This window comes from Fistularia commersonii, chromosome 15 (assembly GCF_037954325.1).
Source record: "Fistularia commersonii isolate RoL2024-O1a breed Wild chromosome 15, RoL_Fcom_v1.0, whole genome shotgun sequence".
NCBI lineage: Eukaryota > Metazoa > Chordata > Actinopteri > Syngnathiformes > Fistulariidae > Fistularia > Fistularia commersonii.
Window position 1 is genome coordinate 10,511,487 of NC_141298.1, and position 18,971 is coordinate 10,530,457.

Here is an 18,971-nt window from a genome sequence, read left to right on the forward strand (position 1 = left end):
TGAAGAGCAGCGGAGGTCCAGAACTCCCTGAACTTTCCTCCGATCCGCTCCTGAGGAGCCCTAAGGGGCTCCACGGCCGCAGGGGCCCCCAGGGGCCCCAAACACACAGCAGGATTCAGTCTATGGTTCTTGTGTCTCTTCTGCAGAACTCCACTGGCTATGTGGTGTGGGTGAGTGTGTTGGAAAAAAAAAAGTAATAGCTTTCGTACAGAAAAATGTTCATTTATTTGGTTTCGGAGGCGTTTGCACTTTAAAATCATTATCTGTGACTGCAGGCTCAGAGTCCTGGTGTCGGAGCAGGGATGGGAAACGCAAGGATGTGTGTGTGTGTGTGTGTGTGGGGGGGTGTCCTTAAAGCTGTAAACATTTCAAACGCAGCGTTGAGTGACGGCTCCTTCTTCTAAAATAAACCTTTATGAAAACCTCTCGGGTGTTTGGGGTCCAGATGGAGACCCACAAAACAGAGGAGCAAAAATAAAGATGGGGAGGAGCAGCTGGGTGTCTGGATGAGGAGGAGGTTGGATCTCCACCCGCAGTGTGTCGAGGTGAGGGTGAAGAGATGGGGGTCAAACCCTCACCGCTCCGCTGTCGCCTCAGTGTCACCACAGGTGGAAACATGGCGTCCGGGCGTGGTCGGAGTCCACGGGGTGTCTCCCCCCCCGCTGGTCAGGTCTCAAAGTACTTGTAGATCTGGGAGATGTACTGCATGATGCTCTGCCAGTCGGGCCGGTCCGTCCTCATCAGCTCCTCCATGTCCTGGGGCGAACACATGGCCTGTCAATCAAACACTAAGCCCCGCCCCTCAGAGAAGCCCCGCCCCCTCCTAGAACAGAGGGCGGGGAGACATGTGGAGGTGTGAAAGGACGAAGAGATGGATGATATCTGCAGAAAACCAATGGTGGATTCTGTATCTGGCTGTGTGTGTGTGTGTGTGTGTGTGTGTGTGTGTGTGATGGTGGCCTGTCGTGCTGATGCTGATCGGTGGTGACGCTGCTGAGGGCGACTGAGCCAGATGGCGGTGAGCCGGGTGGGGGGGGGGCAGTGGTCACGCAACTCCAAGCATTGCTAAGATGCACTGAGGTGTGTGTGTGTGTGTGTGTGTGCACATCCTCTCCAGCCCTTGTCGTATTTTTAAACCGACAAGACATTTATGACGTCTCCGCAGCCTCTCCTGGAGGCCTCCGGTGAAGGAGGGTGGATGGTCCTGAGATGGGGTAGCCAAGGTAAACCCCACCTCCCATCCCCATGACAACTGAGATAGGCTCCGCCCCCCACCCCACCCTGAGCGCAGGATAAGCGGTGCAGATAATGACTGATGAATGAAAAGAAATTCTGTAAAGAACTAAAGTTTAAAGAATATCATCTTGTCCCTTCAAGGGTCACCACAGCGACTCCACCTCCTCCATCTAACCCTGTTCTCCGTTCCCTGGTCTTCCTCTAGATCTCCTGCCTGGCAACTCCACTTGGGTTCCTGTCATTCAGATACACATATTATGTCTGGCGAACCTTTACTAACAACTGACCTTCAGAACTCTCCTTTCAAGGGCATACTTCCACCCGCTCCTTGCCCTCACTACAGATCACAATGTCATCTGCAAACATCATGGTCCATGGAGATTCCTTGTCGAACCTCATTGGTCAGCCTGTCCATCATCAGCGTAAACAAAAAGGGTCTCAAAGCTGATCCCTGATGTCGTCCCACCTCCACCTTGACCTTCTCTGTCACACCATCAGCACACCTCACCACCGTCTCTCAGCAAGCATACATGTCTTGCACCAGTGACTTCTCTCCACCCCGTTGTATGCCTAAACTAAAGTTTCAAGAATGTCCTTCTGACGAGCCTGGAGGGGGAAATGGGTCCACATGTGTGTTGCGTGGGACTCACCAGCGAGGGCTTGATTCCGACACTCTCGGCGGCCTGGAAAGCCAAGGTCAGATTACGGACCTGAAGAGGAAGAAGAAGAAGAGGAGTTTTGGGAACAACACGTAAACACACCTCAGCGGCGGATTAAAACCCGATAAGAGCGGGAATCTCCATCGAATCTCCTCCACCTCCTTCTTCCCGGAGAGGCGGCGGCAGGAACCAAACACCATTTTGTCCAAAACAGGGATGATAGAGGGTGACGGAGGGCAGTAATGGGATTACCTGAAGGACAGATTACACTGGGAGGAGGAGGAGGAGGAGGAGGAGGAAGAGGCCCCAGGGGGGAAGTCACTCAGCAAGAGTTATTAAAGCTAACACTGGCCTATTGAATTATTGAGGGAGACGGGCTGCCGAGGTGCTGTCATCGGCCTAATGTCTCCCACGCACGCTGTCTGGGACGAACACACACACACACACACATACACACACACACACACCGCTCATTAGTCACATAGGACGTGTTGGTCGGTGTGTATGTGTAATGCTCTTAATGCAGAGTGAGGGCGCCCACGTGCGTGGTGGCACGGCAGGGGTTGGCGTACGCCTACTACGTACAAAATTGTGTGTGTGTGTGATTAGACAAAATGACCACCTGATAAAACCCATACACTCTTATGATGATGCCAGCCCATAATGAGCAGAACAATGGCAGAAAAAAAACAGGTTTAATAGTTTACAGGTTAAAATTTTCCACAACCACTTATCACAGCTCCGTGTTGCCTGTAGGGGAGACACACACACACACACACACACACCCACACCCACACACCCACACACACTCCTGCAGGTATAATTGCGGTCAGACGCTGTGCCCGGTGTGAGAATCAAAACAAGCCGCTTTTAATGGGAGAGAGTGTGTGAGTGAGTGTGTGTGTTTGTGTGTGTGTGTGTGTCCTCTGCGTTGGTCAGCTGATCTCCAATCAGTCTGCTGTGTTACTACTGAGGATCTAGTAATAAGCCTTTATTATACAGTAATTACACACTTGTACACTAAAAACAGTATGATGTGATACAATATTTTGCCCAAAACATTCATTAAAACTTGTGCATAAACAAGCTTTTTATTTATTTAGCAATAAAATGTCCCTGCTGTATCCAGACTAAGCATGAATCAATTACATTTTTGCTTTATTAAAATATAAGCAGGGTTTTTTATCTCACTTATCAAACTCACTTAATAACTTTGGCACAATTAATTTACTTTTGTGCACAGTTCTGCAGCCGCTAGCCTGGCACGGCCTGCTGGGGTTCATAAATCCTTTGTTAAACACAGCTTCAGGCTGCGAATATGCTCAGAGGTGATAAAATGTAAAAAAATAAAAATAAAAAAAGGAGGTTACGAATAGATTACCCGTGAATGTGAGCGTGCCATCATGTGACCAGGCTGCGGTGCAGTGCCCTCGCCTGTGTTGACGTGCAGTACCGCCGGTGTCAACGGGACAATCGTGTGTGTGTGTGTGTGTGTGTGTGTGTGTGTGTGTGTGTGTGTGTGTGTGTGTGTGTGTTTTGCTCCAGTGTCCCACCTTATCGTGACTGATGAGTTCCTGGTACGGGATGTGGGTGGGCAGGTACGTGTGCAGGAGCGCGCAGAAGGCCAGGCCGTCGCTCCAGCTGCTGCTGAAGTTGGTCAGGTCAATGTTCTGCACGGACAAAGGAAAAGCAGGAAATGGAGAGGGCACGCATGCACACACACACACACACACACACACGAGCGCTGATCTCAGTGACTGTAACCCGGGTTCGAGTTTATCATGTGTCTCCTCCTCCGCATCCTCCAGTCCACTGGACGCTTTGACTTGCACTCCGGACGACCAACGTGCACGGTGGCAAGTTTGCTGCGCAATTAGAAGTGTGTGTGTGTGTGTGTGTCTGTGTAATATCAGAATTCCTCTGGGTGGGTGTGTTTCCGGCAGAGTGTCTTCTCTTCTCTCCGTCTGATCTCCCCCTCAGGGTTAAGAGCGTGCACGTCCAGGCTCTCACCCAAAGGCTTTGTATTTTGAGGGGGGAGAAGGGCCGCCTCTGGCCTGGTGTTTGTTGTCGTTGGAGGATTCCCGTCTTTCCGAATTCCCATCTTTCATTCCTCCCTGGAGGGCGGGGCTGGGGGCCCCAGGGGGCCTCAGAAGCCGACGACTAGCAGATAAGCCTTAGCTGATATTTCTTAACATGATTAATCATAAATAATTCCGCTTAGATCCATACATTTACGGCTGGAGCCAATCTCGGCTGTAATTCGGGGTACGCGAGGGTCCGACTTCAATATTTGTATTAGATATTGCGGCTTCCTACACAAGTCGTTGTGAGGTTGATAAGTGAACTTCCCTCGTTCTTGTGAAATAGTTAGCGAGCTAATTTACCCTTCTGACCACGAGGATGGCGAAAAGAAAAAAAGGTGACGAACGGAGGAATTGGTCTTTGTAGAGAGAGCAGGTTCTGCTCAGCAAAACAATGCAACAGCATTAATGGTGAAAAGTATTTTATGTATTATTTGTCAACTCCAGTGCAACAACTAAATTGAAAAGAATAAATGAAGAGACATGTTGTGCTTCATCGTTGTTGGTTTTACTTGAAAATTTACAAACTTTGTTTTATTCAGTGCTAAAAAAATGATATGGCTCTCACAGAAATATATTTTTAAATATGTGGCTTTCCTGGCTCTCTCGGCCAAAAGGGCTCCCGACCCTTGAGCTACATGCTAACACGTGCTAACTGTGAAGTCGGTGTCTCGCTGCCGTTTGCGAATGATCGTAATCGAGTGGGTAAAATAAGTTTTAAATTTTCAAACGGTTGCTATATTGACCACACCAGGTGTTTCCTTGAGTGTGTATATGTATGTGTGTGTGTGTGTGTGTGAGAGAGAGAGAGATAGGTGGATCTTTTAGCCCAGCAAAGGATAAACATCAGGGGAAGTAGGCGGCTATCAAGTGCTAGCTAAGTGCATCAACATCTCACACCACCTCTCTTTGCAGATACAGCGGAGGTGAAAGTGACTTGATGCCTACTGCGCGTGCACACATACACACACACACACACACAAACATGCACACGCATACATACACACACCCCATCACTGCCGGCATGTTTGTGTCTAAGGGGCAGACCTGTACCGTCATGTCAGCCTGCATTCCTGTCATAGCTCCCCCACCCCCCGTCTATGTCAGCTGGCTCAGCAGCCCCACTGGCACATGTGTGTGTGTGTGTGTGTATGGGTGTGTGTGTGGGTGATGCACAGTTTGTGAATGTTGAACTCTGGACCCCTTTGAGTCCACAAGGCAGACGATGCTGATAATGACGGTGGCAGAAGACAGTTTGTTTATGTCAGACGCCGCTACGGAGGAGAAAACATGTCCGAATCCAGACACGGAGGAGGAGAAGCACGAGGAGGAGGAGGAGGAGGAGGAGGAGGAAGAGGAGGGTGGTCGGACCGGGTAGGAAGAGAGGGACAGGCATGAATGCTAAAACAGCAGCGGACAACAACGGCTCTCTGGGAGCCGGCTCAGAAAAGCAAACACAGCATCAGGCGACAGGAAGCGCCTCGCTCGGCACAAAAGGCCCCGCCGCTGCTCTTCGGGGGAAAAAGAGAGAGGGAGGGAGAGGAGGGAGGTTTTAGGTCTGACCGGAACCAGGTCATGTTGGGACGACCCCAAAGAGGAAGCAAAAATGACGGCATGGTGTTGGAGGGATGAGAAATAGCCACACAAATGCACACACATACACTCTTTGTTGAAAATCCATCATTGTGAAGAGCGAGCTATCTGACTGAAGAACTCAGGCGGGAAGCTCTTCTCCTTGCCGGGATTGGACGCCTGCGGTAAGAGGGAGACCAGATGAAAACCCCGTGGCTTCGGGGAAAGGCGTTCGCCGCCGGGAGCTGTGGCGGCGACACCATCGGGGCAATGGCTGAGTCTAATTCCGAATTAGTTGAAGGTCAGCTGAAGCAGCGGTCTAGATATGGAATATATACATAAATGTGGCATCTCTCTATGCCAAACACTTACCATTTATCTAGTTTCAATTTTGTGTTTGGTGCTATCTGGGGAAAATATTACATTTCAGCCAACCTATAGTGTGTCGTTGACTCTACGACCCTATGGATGAAAGGCTAAAAATAAAGAATGCTAACAACCACCTCTAATGCAATAATAATGTTAATAAATTCCTGGACAGGAGAGAGGCTCCTGGCTGGGCCTCCAGATCGGGGGTCAAAGAACCCTAGATTTAGACGCCTAAATTAATGTGGATGGCGATCTGCCATTTGCACTGCCGCCAACTATTGTTGTTGTTTTTAGAAGTGGAGGCACTGCAGGCTACCTCCTGAGGTGGTGACTCCTCACCCTCCTTCTCCTCCTCCTTTTTTTTCTCTTTGTTACTGAATTTCATCAGACGCCCCCCTGTTGTGATGGGAGACGGCAATTAAAGTTAATACAAACAGAGGACATGGGGTGAGAGAAGTCTGAAATGCTGATAGCGAGAAATGGGGTGGTGCTTGGGATGTGTGTGTGTGTGTGTGTGTGTGTTTCTTGGATCTCAGAGATAAAGGCACATAACACTGAATTTTTCTGCAGGTCCACTGTGTCTGGACACCAGATAACGGACACACACTGGCCACAGACAGCTGATAAAAGGTGCGTGTGTGTGTGTGCATGCGCGTGTGTGTGTGTGTGTGTGTGAGGGTAAAGAGGACACATTGCTAGTATGAACCAAAACCAGGGTCACACGAGGTTTCCCTGTGAGAGGTGATAAGAGGCCTTTGACCTTTTCACCCTGTCATTCTTGTGCATCCCATCCATCCATGTTCTCAGGACACCACCCTGAACCAGACACTGAGAAAAGGCTAAAGTCGGAGACCCTTGGAGACCCTTGGGGTTTGGAGAAAGGTGACTTGTTCCTACATCTCCTTGAACTGCTACTTCACAAGACTTTTTCATCTGGCCCCCCCGGGCCATTTAGCTAATCGCGTCTTGAACTCGCTAATCTGCTCCGGCCAGGAGACAGATCAACCCCCACCCCACCCTCCTGATTATTTCTCAAAGCAAAGTGTAAAAATAGATGAATAAATAAAGATACAAAAAGCAGTGAATAATCAGTTGAAGTTAAGAGCATGTCCATTGAAACATCCTCTCTTTGAAAAAGCTAACAGTTAGCACTAGGCTAGCTCCTTGCCATGCTGCCATAGGCTGACTCTCTCGCTCTTTCTCTCCCATCTGCACTCGTGTGCCTTCGTGAGCGCACGATAGTAACATCGCATCTTCTGATTCATTTATGGCAGCATCTTGCTAGGCCACTGTCATTCATTCATGAACTATAAAGCTATTAACATGTTAGCACTACTGTTGTTATTAGCATAATGCCATCTGTGGCTATCTAAGTGAGCTGGGATCCGTCCGAGGTTCCTGCACATTTACTGGACGGTGCATCTCTGTGGACCATCTCAAAAGGGGTTGGGGTCCAGACCTTCTCCCTTTGGAACGTGTCAGGAGACTGGCTTGGGAATCGGCGCCGTGTGAATAACATCTGACTTGACTCGCGCCCCGAACCCTCCCTTAGCCCTGATAACCCCCAGGCTACTCAGTTACAAGTCAAACCAAAGGGATGCATGGGAATGTGAGAGATAAAGATGAATAATAAAAATAAAGATTTTCTAAGCGCCGTCCCACAAGGGTTCTTTCTGAGCATTTACCATAAACCCTGAGTTATCAGGAGTAACCGTCATGGCCGCCACCCTGCAAGCCTTCCTCGAAATCTGACCCCCTTTCTCTCCCCCTCTTCTCCAGGGGGTTCATTCCTTTCTGTTCAATGGCTGCACACACACACACACACACACACAAAAACTCACACACACACTTTCCCAGACAGGGCCGGAAGAACTGTGTTCTGTCAGGCCCAGCTGAACCTTTGCTCATTGTTCCCGATCAAATAGAGCATTTATTTTTGTTTGGCGTCCGTGGCTAATTGAGAAAAAAAAGAAGACGCGTCCTAAATTAAGACATCAAACGCGCTGAGAAAAGCTTCCACAAAATGCTCCGGGAAAAAGGGAAAGAAATCGAGGGTTTCAAGAGAAAAGAAAAGCGGGATTTTTTTCCCCGTCAGGAGTGTGGGATTCGTTTTCATGCCGGCAGAAAACCCGCGGGGACAGGAAGGGGTCCAGCGCGGAGGTTATCGGCCACCGTCGCGGCAGTTTTTGACGGCATCTGCCTGGAGTCCACCTCGGCGCTGATGTGCGCAGGATCCCCCTGTGGATACTGATTTCCTGTGAGCTCCTCACCACCCACCAAAGGCCAGAGTCAATCAGAGTGAGCTTAAGGTCGGGGCCGATCGATCCGTGCGCGCAGGCACACACACACACACACACATGCACGTCCAGCTAAAGGCGGCGTGTGATGGAAGGCACGTAGGCCACGGAAACGTCTTTCATCATGTTTGTGTTTCCACTGTGTGGCAGGAAAGCCAGCGCTGGGATCAGGATTGGGGGGGAAAACTGAACCGTGGGGGGGCGCGTTTTCTCGCCTGGCTCCGCCCCCAACACACCTAAGGGCACGGTGGTCATTGACATAACTCCATTAGCTCGCCATGTGAACTGGCTGCTTATCTATTGACGTCCCTTTGACTTTGGGAGATGATGAGAGATCCTTGAGGCCGGAGCTGCAAATCACTGCTGCAAACACCAAGAACAAAACAAGAAACCCACGCCGCCGTGCGGGTCGAATGCTCTGGAGCGTGGACTAAAAATGGCCGCTGAGTAAGGGTGACGTATCGCAGCTTCACAGAGGAAACGCCTCATGGACGCGATGACGAAAGTGAACCTAACGAACCTGTATCAGCGCGGGGAGCACCAGGGGAGGCCTGGGATGGGAGGGCGGACGGCCGTTTGTCTTCACGTGATGTGAGAATGAGTAAATTGTCATTGTCATGATGTGAGAATGAGATACTATATTTATTGATATAGTTATTGTAGCGCTGGCGAGACAACAAAGTCTCTCTATGTGGATCAAAAAAATATACTGCTCAAAGAAATAAAGGGAACGCTTGAACAACACAATGTAACTCCAAGTCAATCACACTTCTGTGAAATCATAGTGTCCACTCAGGGAGCAACACAGATTCATTTTGACTTGTTTTAAGGACATTCCATCAAAGTTGGATCAGCCTGGAGTTTGTTTTTACGCTTTAATTTTGAGTGTGATTCCTAATCCAGACCTCCATGGGTTGATGCAATTGATTTCCATTGATCATTTTTGTGTGATTTTGTTGTCAGTACATTCAACTGTGTAAAGAGCAAAGTATTTCATAAGAATATTTCATTCATTTAGATCTAGGATGTGTTTTTTAAGTGTTCCCTTTAATTTTTTGAGCAGTGTACTATCTTATCTTATGTCCGCCTCAGTGCAGGATAAACTATATAGATGATGAATGAATGGATGAATAAATAACAATAACAATAGAACAGCACAAAACACACACACACACACATGACTCCAGGATAATGGTATATTGTGCAAAATTCTTCAATGCGCTTGGAAACAAAAAGCGATAAAGAACAGACACAGACAAGCATGTGTTGAAAGAACAGAAGCCACGTTGAGGGTCGTTCGGGGCAATTGTGGCGTACAGGGGTGTATAGGGGGTGTAAGGGTGGCTTCAGGGACAGCGTGGTGCAGGAGGTAGAGCAATCGACATTCCTGGTTCGATTCCTGTCGAAATGTTGAGCAAGACACCGAACCCCTAACTGCTCCCCTGGCGCTGGCAGCTAACTGCTTATGGTTCATCCATGACAGATTAATTGCAGAGCAGGAATTTCCCCAAGAGGGATTGATACAGGATAAGTTCTTATTTAGAGCAGCCACAGAGCTCACAACGGTCCTCCCTCTCAACTCCATGCTCCGTCCGTCCTGAGGGAGGACCTTCCTGGGACCGCGGTACGTTTGAGTGCCCCCGAAAATAGCCATTTTTAAAGTCAGCGGCCTGTGAAAGAATCCGATTTAAGGGTCAGGCATGCTCCAGGCAGGAACATTATTCAAATCTACTTACCGCATTCCTGATACTTGCAAACCCCCGAGATCACACGCTCAGCAGGGAGCTCCCGACCAATAGGAACCGGGCGCCACAGAGGGTTTTAGCGATCTGACCTGAACCGTGATTGGTCCTCGATTGACTCTGGTTATTCACATCTCGCGCCTCGGGCGGAGGGGGCGGAGCTTATTGCAAGCTCATGTTCAAGTTCCCGGGTGCCGATTGGCTGATTTCTCTTTCCCGGTCGGCGTTTTTTTTTTTTTTTTTTCAGGTGTTTTGTTTGGCTCTTGTCGCACCGACAGCACTGCGGATAAGGCGGCGTATCGGACGGGCCATCGGCGGCGGTGTTTTGGCCGACACGATGATCACCATGTGACCTCTTCACGCCGGGGGGGGGGAATTGTAGCTATTGATCAGACAACTCATCCAATTACTCCAATCATTGATCCTAACCTGGCGACAGCAGCTCGGGCATAGACCTTTCCCTGCCAGTTGCGAGCCGAGATGACGCTTGCGAATCCCTGACCCCGGCGGGCGCCACGTGCGCAAAGCACACAGGGACGTGCACAAAACACAAAGCAGATCGGAGACAGGTGTGGAAATGAAGCGTGTCGGCCTGGTTGTTTCCATGACACCCCCCTCCCGATTTTCATATCCCCGGTCAGATGACAGGCGTCTGAGCGCTGTTTAATGTAAACAGCTTAAATGCCAACCCGAGGGCACGCGCCCACGCCGTGGGCCGCGGATTTAAATGTAAAAAAAAAAAAAAAAAAGGAAAACCCTGACGAGAGCGGAGGAGGAGGGGTGTGTGGAGCCCTACCGGATAGCCTTCTGTTTTCTTCTGGCACCACTTGAGTAGAGCGTTCCTCTTGGATCCTCCATACTCCCGCGCCAGAGCGGCCAAGGGGTCCTTTCTTTCCACGCTGTCACCAGAGACACACATTTTGCAATTACATCTCGGGTGCACGATAAACACGGCGTTTTGATTTCTCCCTGCAAACCGCAAAGAACAGCGACCGTGTGAAAACAAACAAGACGAGGAAGAAGAAGAGGGAACCAAAACTAATAAAGTTGTAATAACACGAGAGTGAAGCGGTAACGATAGCGGACGGTTTAGAATAACGGGGTTAAAGTTTGTTTTCCAGGAAGCCGTCGGGGGGGCGGGAGGGCGTCGTACGTGTGAGGAGACCCCGGGATCTGTGAGGATTGGCTGCAGGGTGAGTGTCAAGATCGGGAAGCCGCTCTCAAAAAAGTAGTGCTTTAATTCTTGCAGTTACAACTGTATTCCAGTATTAGTTGCTATTAGTGCTATTAGTCTTCAGTCAACTGGGTTTGGCTTTGGCGCCGCACGGATAAAATCTGATTTAATACAGAGGCTGGATCGGCACCGGTTCTCAAAATTGTTTACTAATCTAAGGCATCTATTTGTACTTTTATTTCACATCTACACAATTAAAAGAAATGGTCTCAGGCTAACATTCAAGTCGTTCCCGTCGATCTTTTGTCGATTGTCTCTGCAAATAGGTTTTCCACAATTAAAGGTCAAAGTAACAAGTGCTGATATCCTGTGTGAGCCGGTGCGATGGACCGTGAGCGACAGGTTTGTTGCTCGGTAACTGCCTGTGCAGCTTCACAATGGGCACCGTGGCCTGGAATAAAATGTTATTTTTAAAAACGTGCCACTGCTCCCTGGATAAGGCTGTTAGCGTTGGAGTGCGGGCGAATGGGGGTATTCATTTAATCAAAGAAGGAAATGAGGTAGTAATTTTAACATGAGCGGTGATAAATCCATTTTTTGGAGGCTCACCACACTGCAAAGGCAGTTCCTTTAACACGCAGTGCCGTTTCTGGGAAAATGGTACTTCTCATCCGCCAACATGCATAATAACTCATCTTATTATTAAATATATTATATATGGGTAATATTTAACAATAACAGTAATAAAAACAATACATTTTATTTTAGGTGACCCATATTACACCCAGATATACACATACTCACAATACAGATTTAAAATAAAAAAAAATAAATAAAAACACTAAAATTGGCAAAGTTTAAAATATTAAATCATTTAAATTAAAAAAATAATTTAATATTGATTCAATTTCAATATAAATCAATTAATTTTCACTATTTATTATAATTATTATTTTTTTTATTTTCCTGTTTCATCTGTGTTTATGTATTTCCAAATGTTTTCCTTTCTGCAATTATCAGGCCATGCAGTGAGTCTCTTGGGGCCTCATCGTCTGCGTCAGACCCCTCAGCTGATCGGAGGGACGCTCCAGGAAGAATCGATCTACTGATTGACGGGCAGCCGCGGGCTTCAAGGATGTCAAACAGGGATTCTACATCCTCCCTTTTCCATTTCCTCGGAGCTTCATGGTTCGAGCGGTCCCCCGGGGGGGCCGAGGCCATGGGAAGGCGCCGGTCATTGCCCCGCATGCTAATCCCGCCGCGCCTAATCCCCACCCCCGCTGGGAATCCCATCGAGGTTCTCCGAAGAGCGGCGCCCACCTGAGCTTGGCGTTGGAGCGGCCGCCGAGGGACGCCGGGGTCTTGATGACGGACTCCAGAGAGGGGCTCTTCCTCATGAGGCCGGTGGGCTTCATGTCGTCGACGCCGAACTTATCTGGAGCATATGTGCGTGGGGTACAATACGGAGATACGGAATATAAATCTTGATGCTTTACGAGCAGATCTTCTCTTAACATCTGAGATAAAGCGCTTTGAAGACCACCCGGCACAGGCGGGGGAGGCCTTCACTGAACATCTGAAAATGAACATCTGTCTCTTCACAAACCCTCTGTTGTATTGAGGGTTGGCGGCGGGGGTTACCGAGGTGGCGCGGGAATTCGCCGTGGCTGATCCGCTTCTCCAGGGCCTTGGACAGGGGCTTTATGGATGACTGGCGCTGCGGAGACAGGAACCAGGGGTCAAAAAAAGGCCCCGCCACCCTTTAACCAGGTGTCAGTAAATAACAGTAGGTGTCTTTCGGAACAGAATGTGTTGACACGCCTACCTGGATGGGGGAGACGGCGGCGGCGGGCGGGGTGCGGACCGGGATGCCGCTCAGGGGGCTCCTGGGCGACGGGTGGATCTGAACGGCGAGGGCAGGTCCGTCTGGAATCGCACAGAAACGGCGGTTAGCCTCTCAGGACGTCCACGCGGAGAAGAACGGCATTAAAACAAACACGGACGAACCGCAGGTCTTGAATGCATTTTTGCACTTAACACAGGAGACGCCTGAAGAATAAAAAGTGTGTGTGTGTGTGTGTGTGAAGTTGCTTGTTGCTCACTCTGTCCGACAGTGTCAAACGACTTAATGAGGGACTTTACGGTGGCCCCAGGCTCAGAGTTGGCGTCTCGGCTGGCGTCAGCGTCGGCGGGCGCGGCCGGGACCACGGAGATGCCGCACCAGTGGCGGCCTCGGTCCGACTCGGACCCCCTGGCCTCGTCCCCCTGACACCTGACGGGCACAATGAAAGGGTTGCTGGTGTAGACACACACACACACACACACACAAACAAAGATGCAGCAGGGAGAAAAGCGGCCTTTCGAAACCTTCTCACTTATCTTATTGGCAGGTGATAAAAGAACAACCGCTCGGAGGTTGCTTTGAGAATAGACAAGCTGCCGGCCACTTTTCCGTAGACGGAAACGTGCACAGAATCCACGCGGCGAGGTCATTGGTCAATGTCAGCCCCCCCGGCAGGTAGCAGGGTCTTTATCAGTGATGGATGAAGGTGTAGTTCGCGCTCCATGTCCACGGCGGACTGACAGAGACACACGACCACAGGGCCACTGGTGTAAATTCATTTATTTGTTTACCTAATGAACAGGCATCACACACGCACATATGTACACACACATATGTATTCTCTCTACAAGTGCACGCTCACCACTTTTGTTCATGAAATGGCTTCACTAGACGGAACACAAGCAAACTGTGACCACCCCATCTGGGTCCTATTATGCTGTGAAAATATCCAAATCTATTTATTTTCTCCAGTACCCTAATTCTCTCACGGAACGATATGGCTTCACTTTTCTTCTTTTAAATATAAATGCACAATTTCAATAGCTCGGATAAAAACTGGGGTTTTTAAGTACAACCTGAGATCGCGTCACTGTCGTGTTACTGCGAAAAAGGGTTTCGGCTCAAAGAAGAAAGAGGATCTTCGGGCGTCGCATGCGCGTTGGTGGTAAGTTGGCAAGACGACGAGTGGAAAAGCGGCACAGTATTTCTGGTCTTTGAGTTTGAATATTTTGGTCTATTTCCTAGAAGTGAAACTGGCTCTGAGGTACGGTTGTCGGTTGAAATCTCATCTAAATTTTGGCAGAAGGCGTGACCACGCCCTGGATATTTCATCTGGTGGACACAGATGACCCTGAATCAGTCTACGAGTTTAAAAACACAGGAATGAACCACACTCACACGCACACACGCACGCACGCACGCACGCACACACGCATACAGTCATAGGTCAAATGAGGCCAGTGCATCCACAATGGATGTCGCCAGTATATAGTTAAATGTCCTATAGTGCCATCTAGCGGCGAAACGCGGCACTGCAGTGTTTGCCTTGACTGCAAAAAACAAACAAACAAAAAAAGATCTCGACTTCTCAGTTGCTGAGAAAAAGTCAAATTAAAAACGCCGTCTGCAATTCCCAAATACACACATTCCTCAAGATCTAAATGTGATGTCTGGAATGGCAGTAAAGATATCCTCGTGTAAAAGTACCTCAGCTGGAATGTGGTAGTACAGATTTGATTACTGCAGCGCCTCAAAACGAGGGGACTCTTGAGTCTTTTTCTTTGCCAAATGAACATTCATATGGGCCAGTGCACGGCCAACGTGGATTCTGCTGCAACAGCGGACAGGGGGCGCTGCCGTTAACATGATTAGCGATTGGCAAGAAACGTGATTACACCGGGGTTCGCGTGCGTCCGCAAAGGCTAATGGATTTGACCATCGATCGCAGTGGTGTCTCCGAGGGAGAGGCTGTTTTCTTTTGTAAAACGGGACGGGCGCCTCAGGCGACATGTGGCTTGTTGTTTGAGAATTGCAACGGCGTTCGAGAAAAGCTGTGGTACCGAGTGCTTTTCTGTCGCAGGCCATAAAACGTGCGTGAGGACAAACGGAGGTGAGCTGACCGATACGAGCTCTGAATAACATCGACCAGACGCCAACTCTGCTGCTCTTGCCTCGAAGCGACTTTCCTCGGAAAACATCTTAAGCTCTTACAAGTTCACTTCTATTTTTTTTTTCCTGTTTGTTTTCGCTTATTTTATTTTTTCACAACAGATCTTGTACCTTCGACCCAGCTGGACTTTCCTTTAAAAAGAAAAAAAGAGAAAAGGCACAAAGAGCTCTTGCACAGTCTAAAAATGAGTCTCTCAGACATATGGCGTTTTTTTTTTTTCCTTCGTGTCGTATCGAAGAAGGAAATTACAAACAGGGTACATACATTCATTAAAAAATAAAATTACAGTAATTATTAAAGGGTCCCGGATTGAATGGCATGACGAGAAACGGAAGCCGTGTGTGTTTGTGTGTGTCCAGACCCGGAGTCCTGGTCTTACGTCTGTCACTGTGGCTCAGGATGACACTGCTTTACCAGATTTCCTCACTAATTTACACAAAAAGGGTGATAAGTGCAACAATAACACTGCCTCCGCGTGGTCCCCCGACGCCTCTAGTGCCCCTCTACCGCCGTCTTGGTGTCAAAAGTAGCTCCGGCGCTAATTCTGAAAGAGGGAGAAAAACACACAAATGAACTTGTGAGAACACGGCCTTGAAAATACCATTCAAAAGTACTTGTATGTGTTAAATTCTGATCATGTTGCCACACCTCATTCTGATTATTGTACATTTGCAGCACGACAAGAGACCTGACAAGTTCTTAACGTCCTCCAAAAGCAGATCTCTGGGTGTCTCCGGACCTTCTAAAGGTGCTTCCATGCACACCTCACTGGGCTTAACTGATCACCGGGAACGTACATTAAATGGCCCGGTGACGGAGACACTATGCAAGTGAATCTGAAGCAGATGATGCAGAGCATGAGCTTAATCCTGTCATGCCGTGCAGACCATCCTGCTATTTCGTCCAAAAGGTTGGGTGGGGGAGGGAGGAGGAGGCAGGGGGGCAGGGGTTATTCAAACAAAGAACAGCAGGTGGCGCCAGGAAACATCCAGATAGGAACCAGGCAGAGCGAAGCAGTCAGAGAAGGTCCCCGGAGGTGCGTTCAGCCAGCAGGAGAGGAGGAGGGGAGGGGGGAAATAAAGGACAGCGGGACGAGAGGCTGAAGCAGCGACACCAAGCCAAACAGAGAGGAAGGTCAGTGAGCGGCGGCAGCAGCGGCGGCGGCACGCAGAGCAGGAGAGGCAGGCTGGCCGGGCAAGGGACTCACCTGGACCACACATAGGAAGGGAGCCTCGGGGGACGTCTGAGACATCACAGGGAGCTGCTGCAGGTGGGGGGCGGACACAGCCTAACGGCTAATCTCGGGGGGGGAGGGGGGGCTGGTCTACAACCAGTATTGGATAAGGGCACGTCCACGACCCCTGCACCACCTTGATGCTTTTAGTGTTTGGTGTTTTAGACACTTAATACTACTCCTGGTGTGTTTGTGAGGGGCCGCACGAGGTATTTAAGCTGGCACGATAACGGGAGGAGACAGGGCTGTCAAAAAAAACAAGTGTGACAATCACACACCGACACAATACGAACGCATGCACGCACGCACACACACACACACACACACACACACACGCGCGCGCACGGACACACAATGCACTGTCTGGACACAGTGTGACGACACCGGAGCTTCTACAGTGGTGTGCAAGTGTGATTCCCCATGATTTTGGGGAAGCGGGCAAAAATGAAAACGTGATGACTTGCAAAACCTTTCTGGACCCACGTTCGGATGAAAATAATATACTTCTTTTCTGGACCGTTCACGCTGAGCCCAAAGCCTGCGACTCGTCCCGAAGAGCCAGGAGAAGTTTCCCATGTGTCAGCCTTTCTTTTAAACAACACGAGTGCTCGCAGACACAGGACGCTATTTTTAACATTTTAGAGTGGAATTAACTTTCATTCATCCTCAGAGGACGACTCGCCCCCAGCGACCACTTCGGTTTTAATGACTGCCCTTGTCTAGCTTTGCAGACCGTCTAGTACCTGCAGTGCATCTCTGCTGAGTGCAGTACCTGCTGCGTCTTCCTACTGCAGTGTACTACCTGCAGCGTATTTCTACTTAATGTCCTACCTACAGAGTAATTCTTTCAAGAGAGACCAGTAATAATACATAATCTATCTGTTGCACTGTAGCTGACCCAGGAGCAGTGAGCAGACACTTAGGGGCTTGAATTTGAATAAACTGGTCACCTTCTGTTGGCAGTATCAAGTGTAAACGTAGAAAGCCCTGCAGGTGAGCCTTTCATCGCCCTCTCATCTTCATCCCGTCGGCCGGCACTCGGGGGTCTTATATAAGAGCACACGCGGGGTTCTTTTAGCGTGTCGCCATGAACGTGGGTCAGAGAGGATTTGCAAATCAGATCCAGTGCCCGCCGTTGTTTCTTTTTTCTTGGCATCGTGGTTGTACATCGGGGTGACGAGCACCAAGGCGCAGAGCCGTCGCTTCTGCCGACCGTAACCTCCTCTATGAATGTGACCGTTGTGTGTTGTTCGGGGCGTGAGCCGAGAGTGTCACCGGAGAGCGGCGGTCAGTGTGGAGGAGGGGGAGGGGGGAGGAGGGTGCAGCTCGAAGGAGTACAATACAGAGAGAAATACTGCAGGAGGCTGCTGATTTACCAACAGAGTCTGCCAAATCCCAGGTACCCACACTCAAACTGCAAGTGCTTAATCTGCTGCTAGAACAAGATAAGAGGTGAACCGTCTGACCAGATGCAGACAGGTGTGTGGAAATCTCCCCTGGCGGGGATTCTTGGGGAGTGGAAGTTAAATATTGCTCGTCCTGCTACAGGAATGCTGGAGGCGTGACCCTGGACGGGAATATGGCACGGCTCTGGCAGGTATCTCACGTCCACATTGTGGCTCGGAGGGGGGAAAGGAACCGCAGCCCAAATGCCGAATGCAGGTGGGGGGTCGGAGGGTGGGGCGGGCGGGTTGGTCGCAGAGGTGTCGGTAGAGGGGAAGGGGGTACCTGACTCCCTGCAGCGCCTCCAGGTCAGCGGTGAGTTTGGCGCTGCGGTCCTGCTCCTCCTGCAGCTGCCTCCTCAGGGCGCGCAGCTCTTGTTGAGCCTCCACCTTGATGTCGTTGGCCACCACGACTGCCGTCTGGAGGTCGGCCTGGAAGCGGCGCCACTCCTCCTTTTCGTCCTGGACACATGACAAGACTGTTTATGAGTGGACGCCGCGAAACTGTCTAATGCAATGAGAGATATTCACTGCAGACGGAAAGCACAAGGAGGAAGTTTTACGAGCATTAAATCCAATCAAAGTTTTATTTAACAATCAGATGGCTCTCATTACGGAGGTTTGCGGGTTGTAAAACTAGACCATTTTATTTCCGAAACTGCCCCCCTGAGCGAGAGTGAGAGCACGGTCAGGATTTGGATCGGTGAAGAGAGACACGACAAAAGGTCCTCTCCGGTCGGCGTCCACGACAGAACCAGAGAGCCACTTTACCGCTTAAGAAAAAGGAGAAACATTCTCAAAGGCTACTTTAGGTGATTCGCTGCCGGCCGCGTCCTTTTTTCAAACTTTCTGACCGATATCCTCTGCATCTCGTTAATACTCTGGCGCCTGTCGAGTGAATTACATCAGAGGAGATGGAATGGAGAGAAACGGGGGGGGGGGGGGGGAAGCTAGATCGGCGGGAGAAAAATATGTCGGCGTCTGACCGACGCGCAAAACGACTAATTCCGAAAAAATTGAGGCGAAACAATGGCTGACGGAGGAGGCACTCGGCGTTCTGGCATTTGGCAAAAACATGAGGAAATGAGGAAAGGCGGCGTTGGCGCGTTTCCCCGAACCTCTGACGTGACATTCCACCCAAACCTTAGACTC

General features: G+C 49.7%; 1 protein-coding gene across 3 annotated transcripts in view; it reads right to left on the bottom strand.

Moving 5' to 3' along the window:
- Positions 1-206: 206 nt before the first annotated feature.
- specc1 (sperm antigen with calponin homology and coiled-coil domains 1) overlaps positions 207-18,971 on the bottom strand; it is a 58,076-nt gene continuing 39,311 nt past the window's right edge. For all 3 annotated transcript variants that reach the window (XM_086160804.1, XM_086160805.1, XM_086160806.1), the window contains 9 exons: positions 18,106-18,281; positions 13,233-13,402; positions 12,956-13,056; positions 12,772-12,847; positions 12,451-12,565; positions 10,753-10,855; positions 3,449-3,565; positions 1,887-1,946; positions 207-756 (listed from right to left, as the gene is read on the bottom strand). In XM_086160804.1, coding sequence (XP_086016930.1) covers positions 667-756; positions 1,887-1,946; positions 3,449-3,565; positions 10,753-10,855; positions 12,451-12,565; positions 12,772-12,847; positions 12,956-13,056; positions 13,233-13,402; positions 18,106-18,281 — 1,008 coding nt within the window. In that variant the 3' untranslated portion in view covers positions 207-666. The remainder of the gene's footprint in view (positions 757-1,886; positions 1,947-3,448; positions 3,566-10,752; positions 10,856-12,450; positions 12,566-12,771; positions 12,848-12,955; positions 13,057-13,232; positions 13,403-18,105; positions 18,282-18,971) is intronic.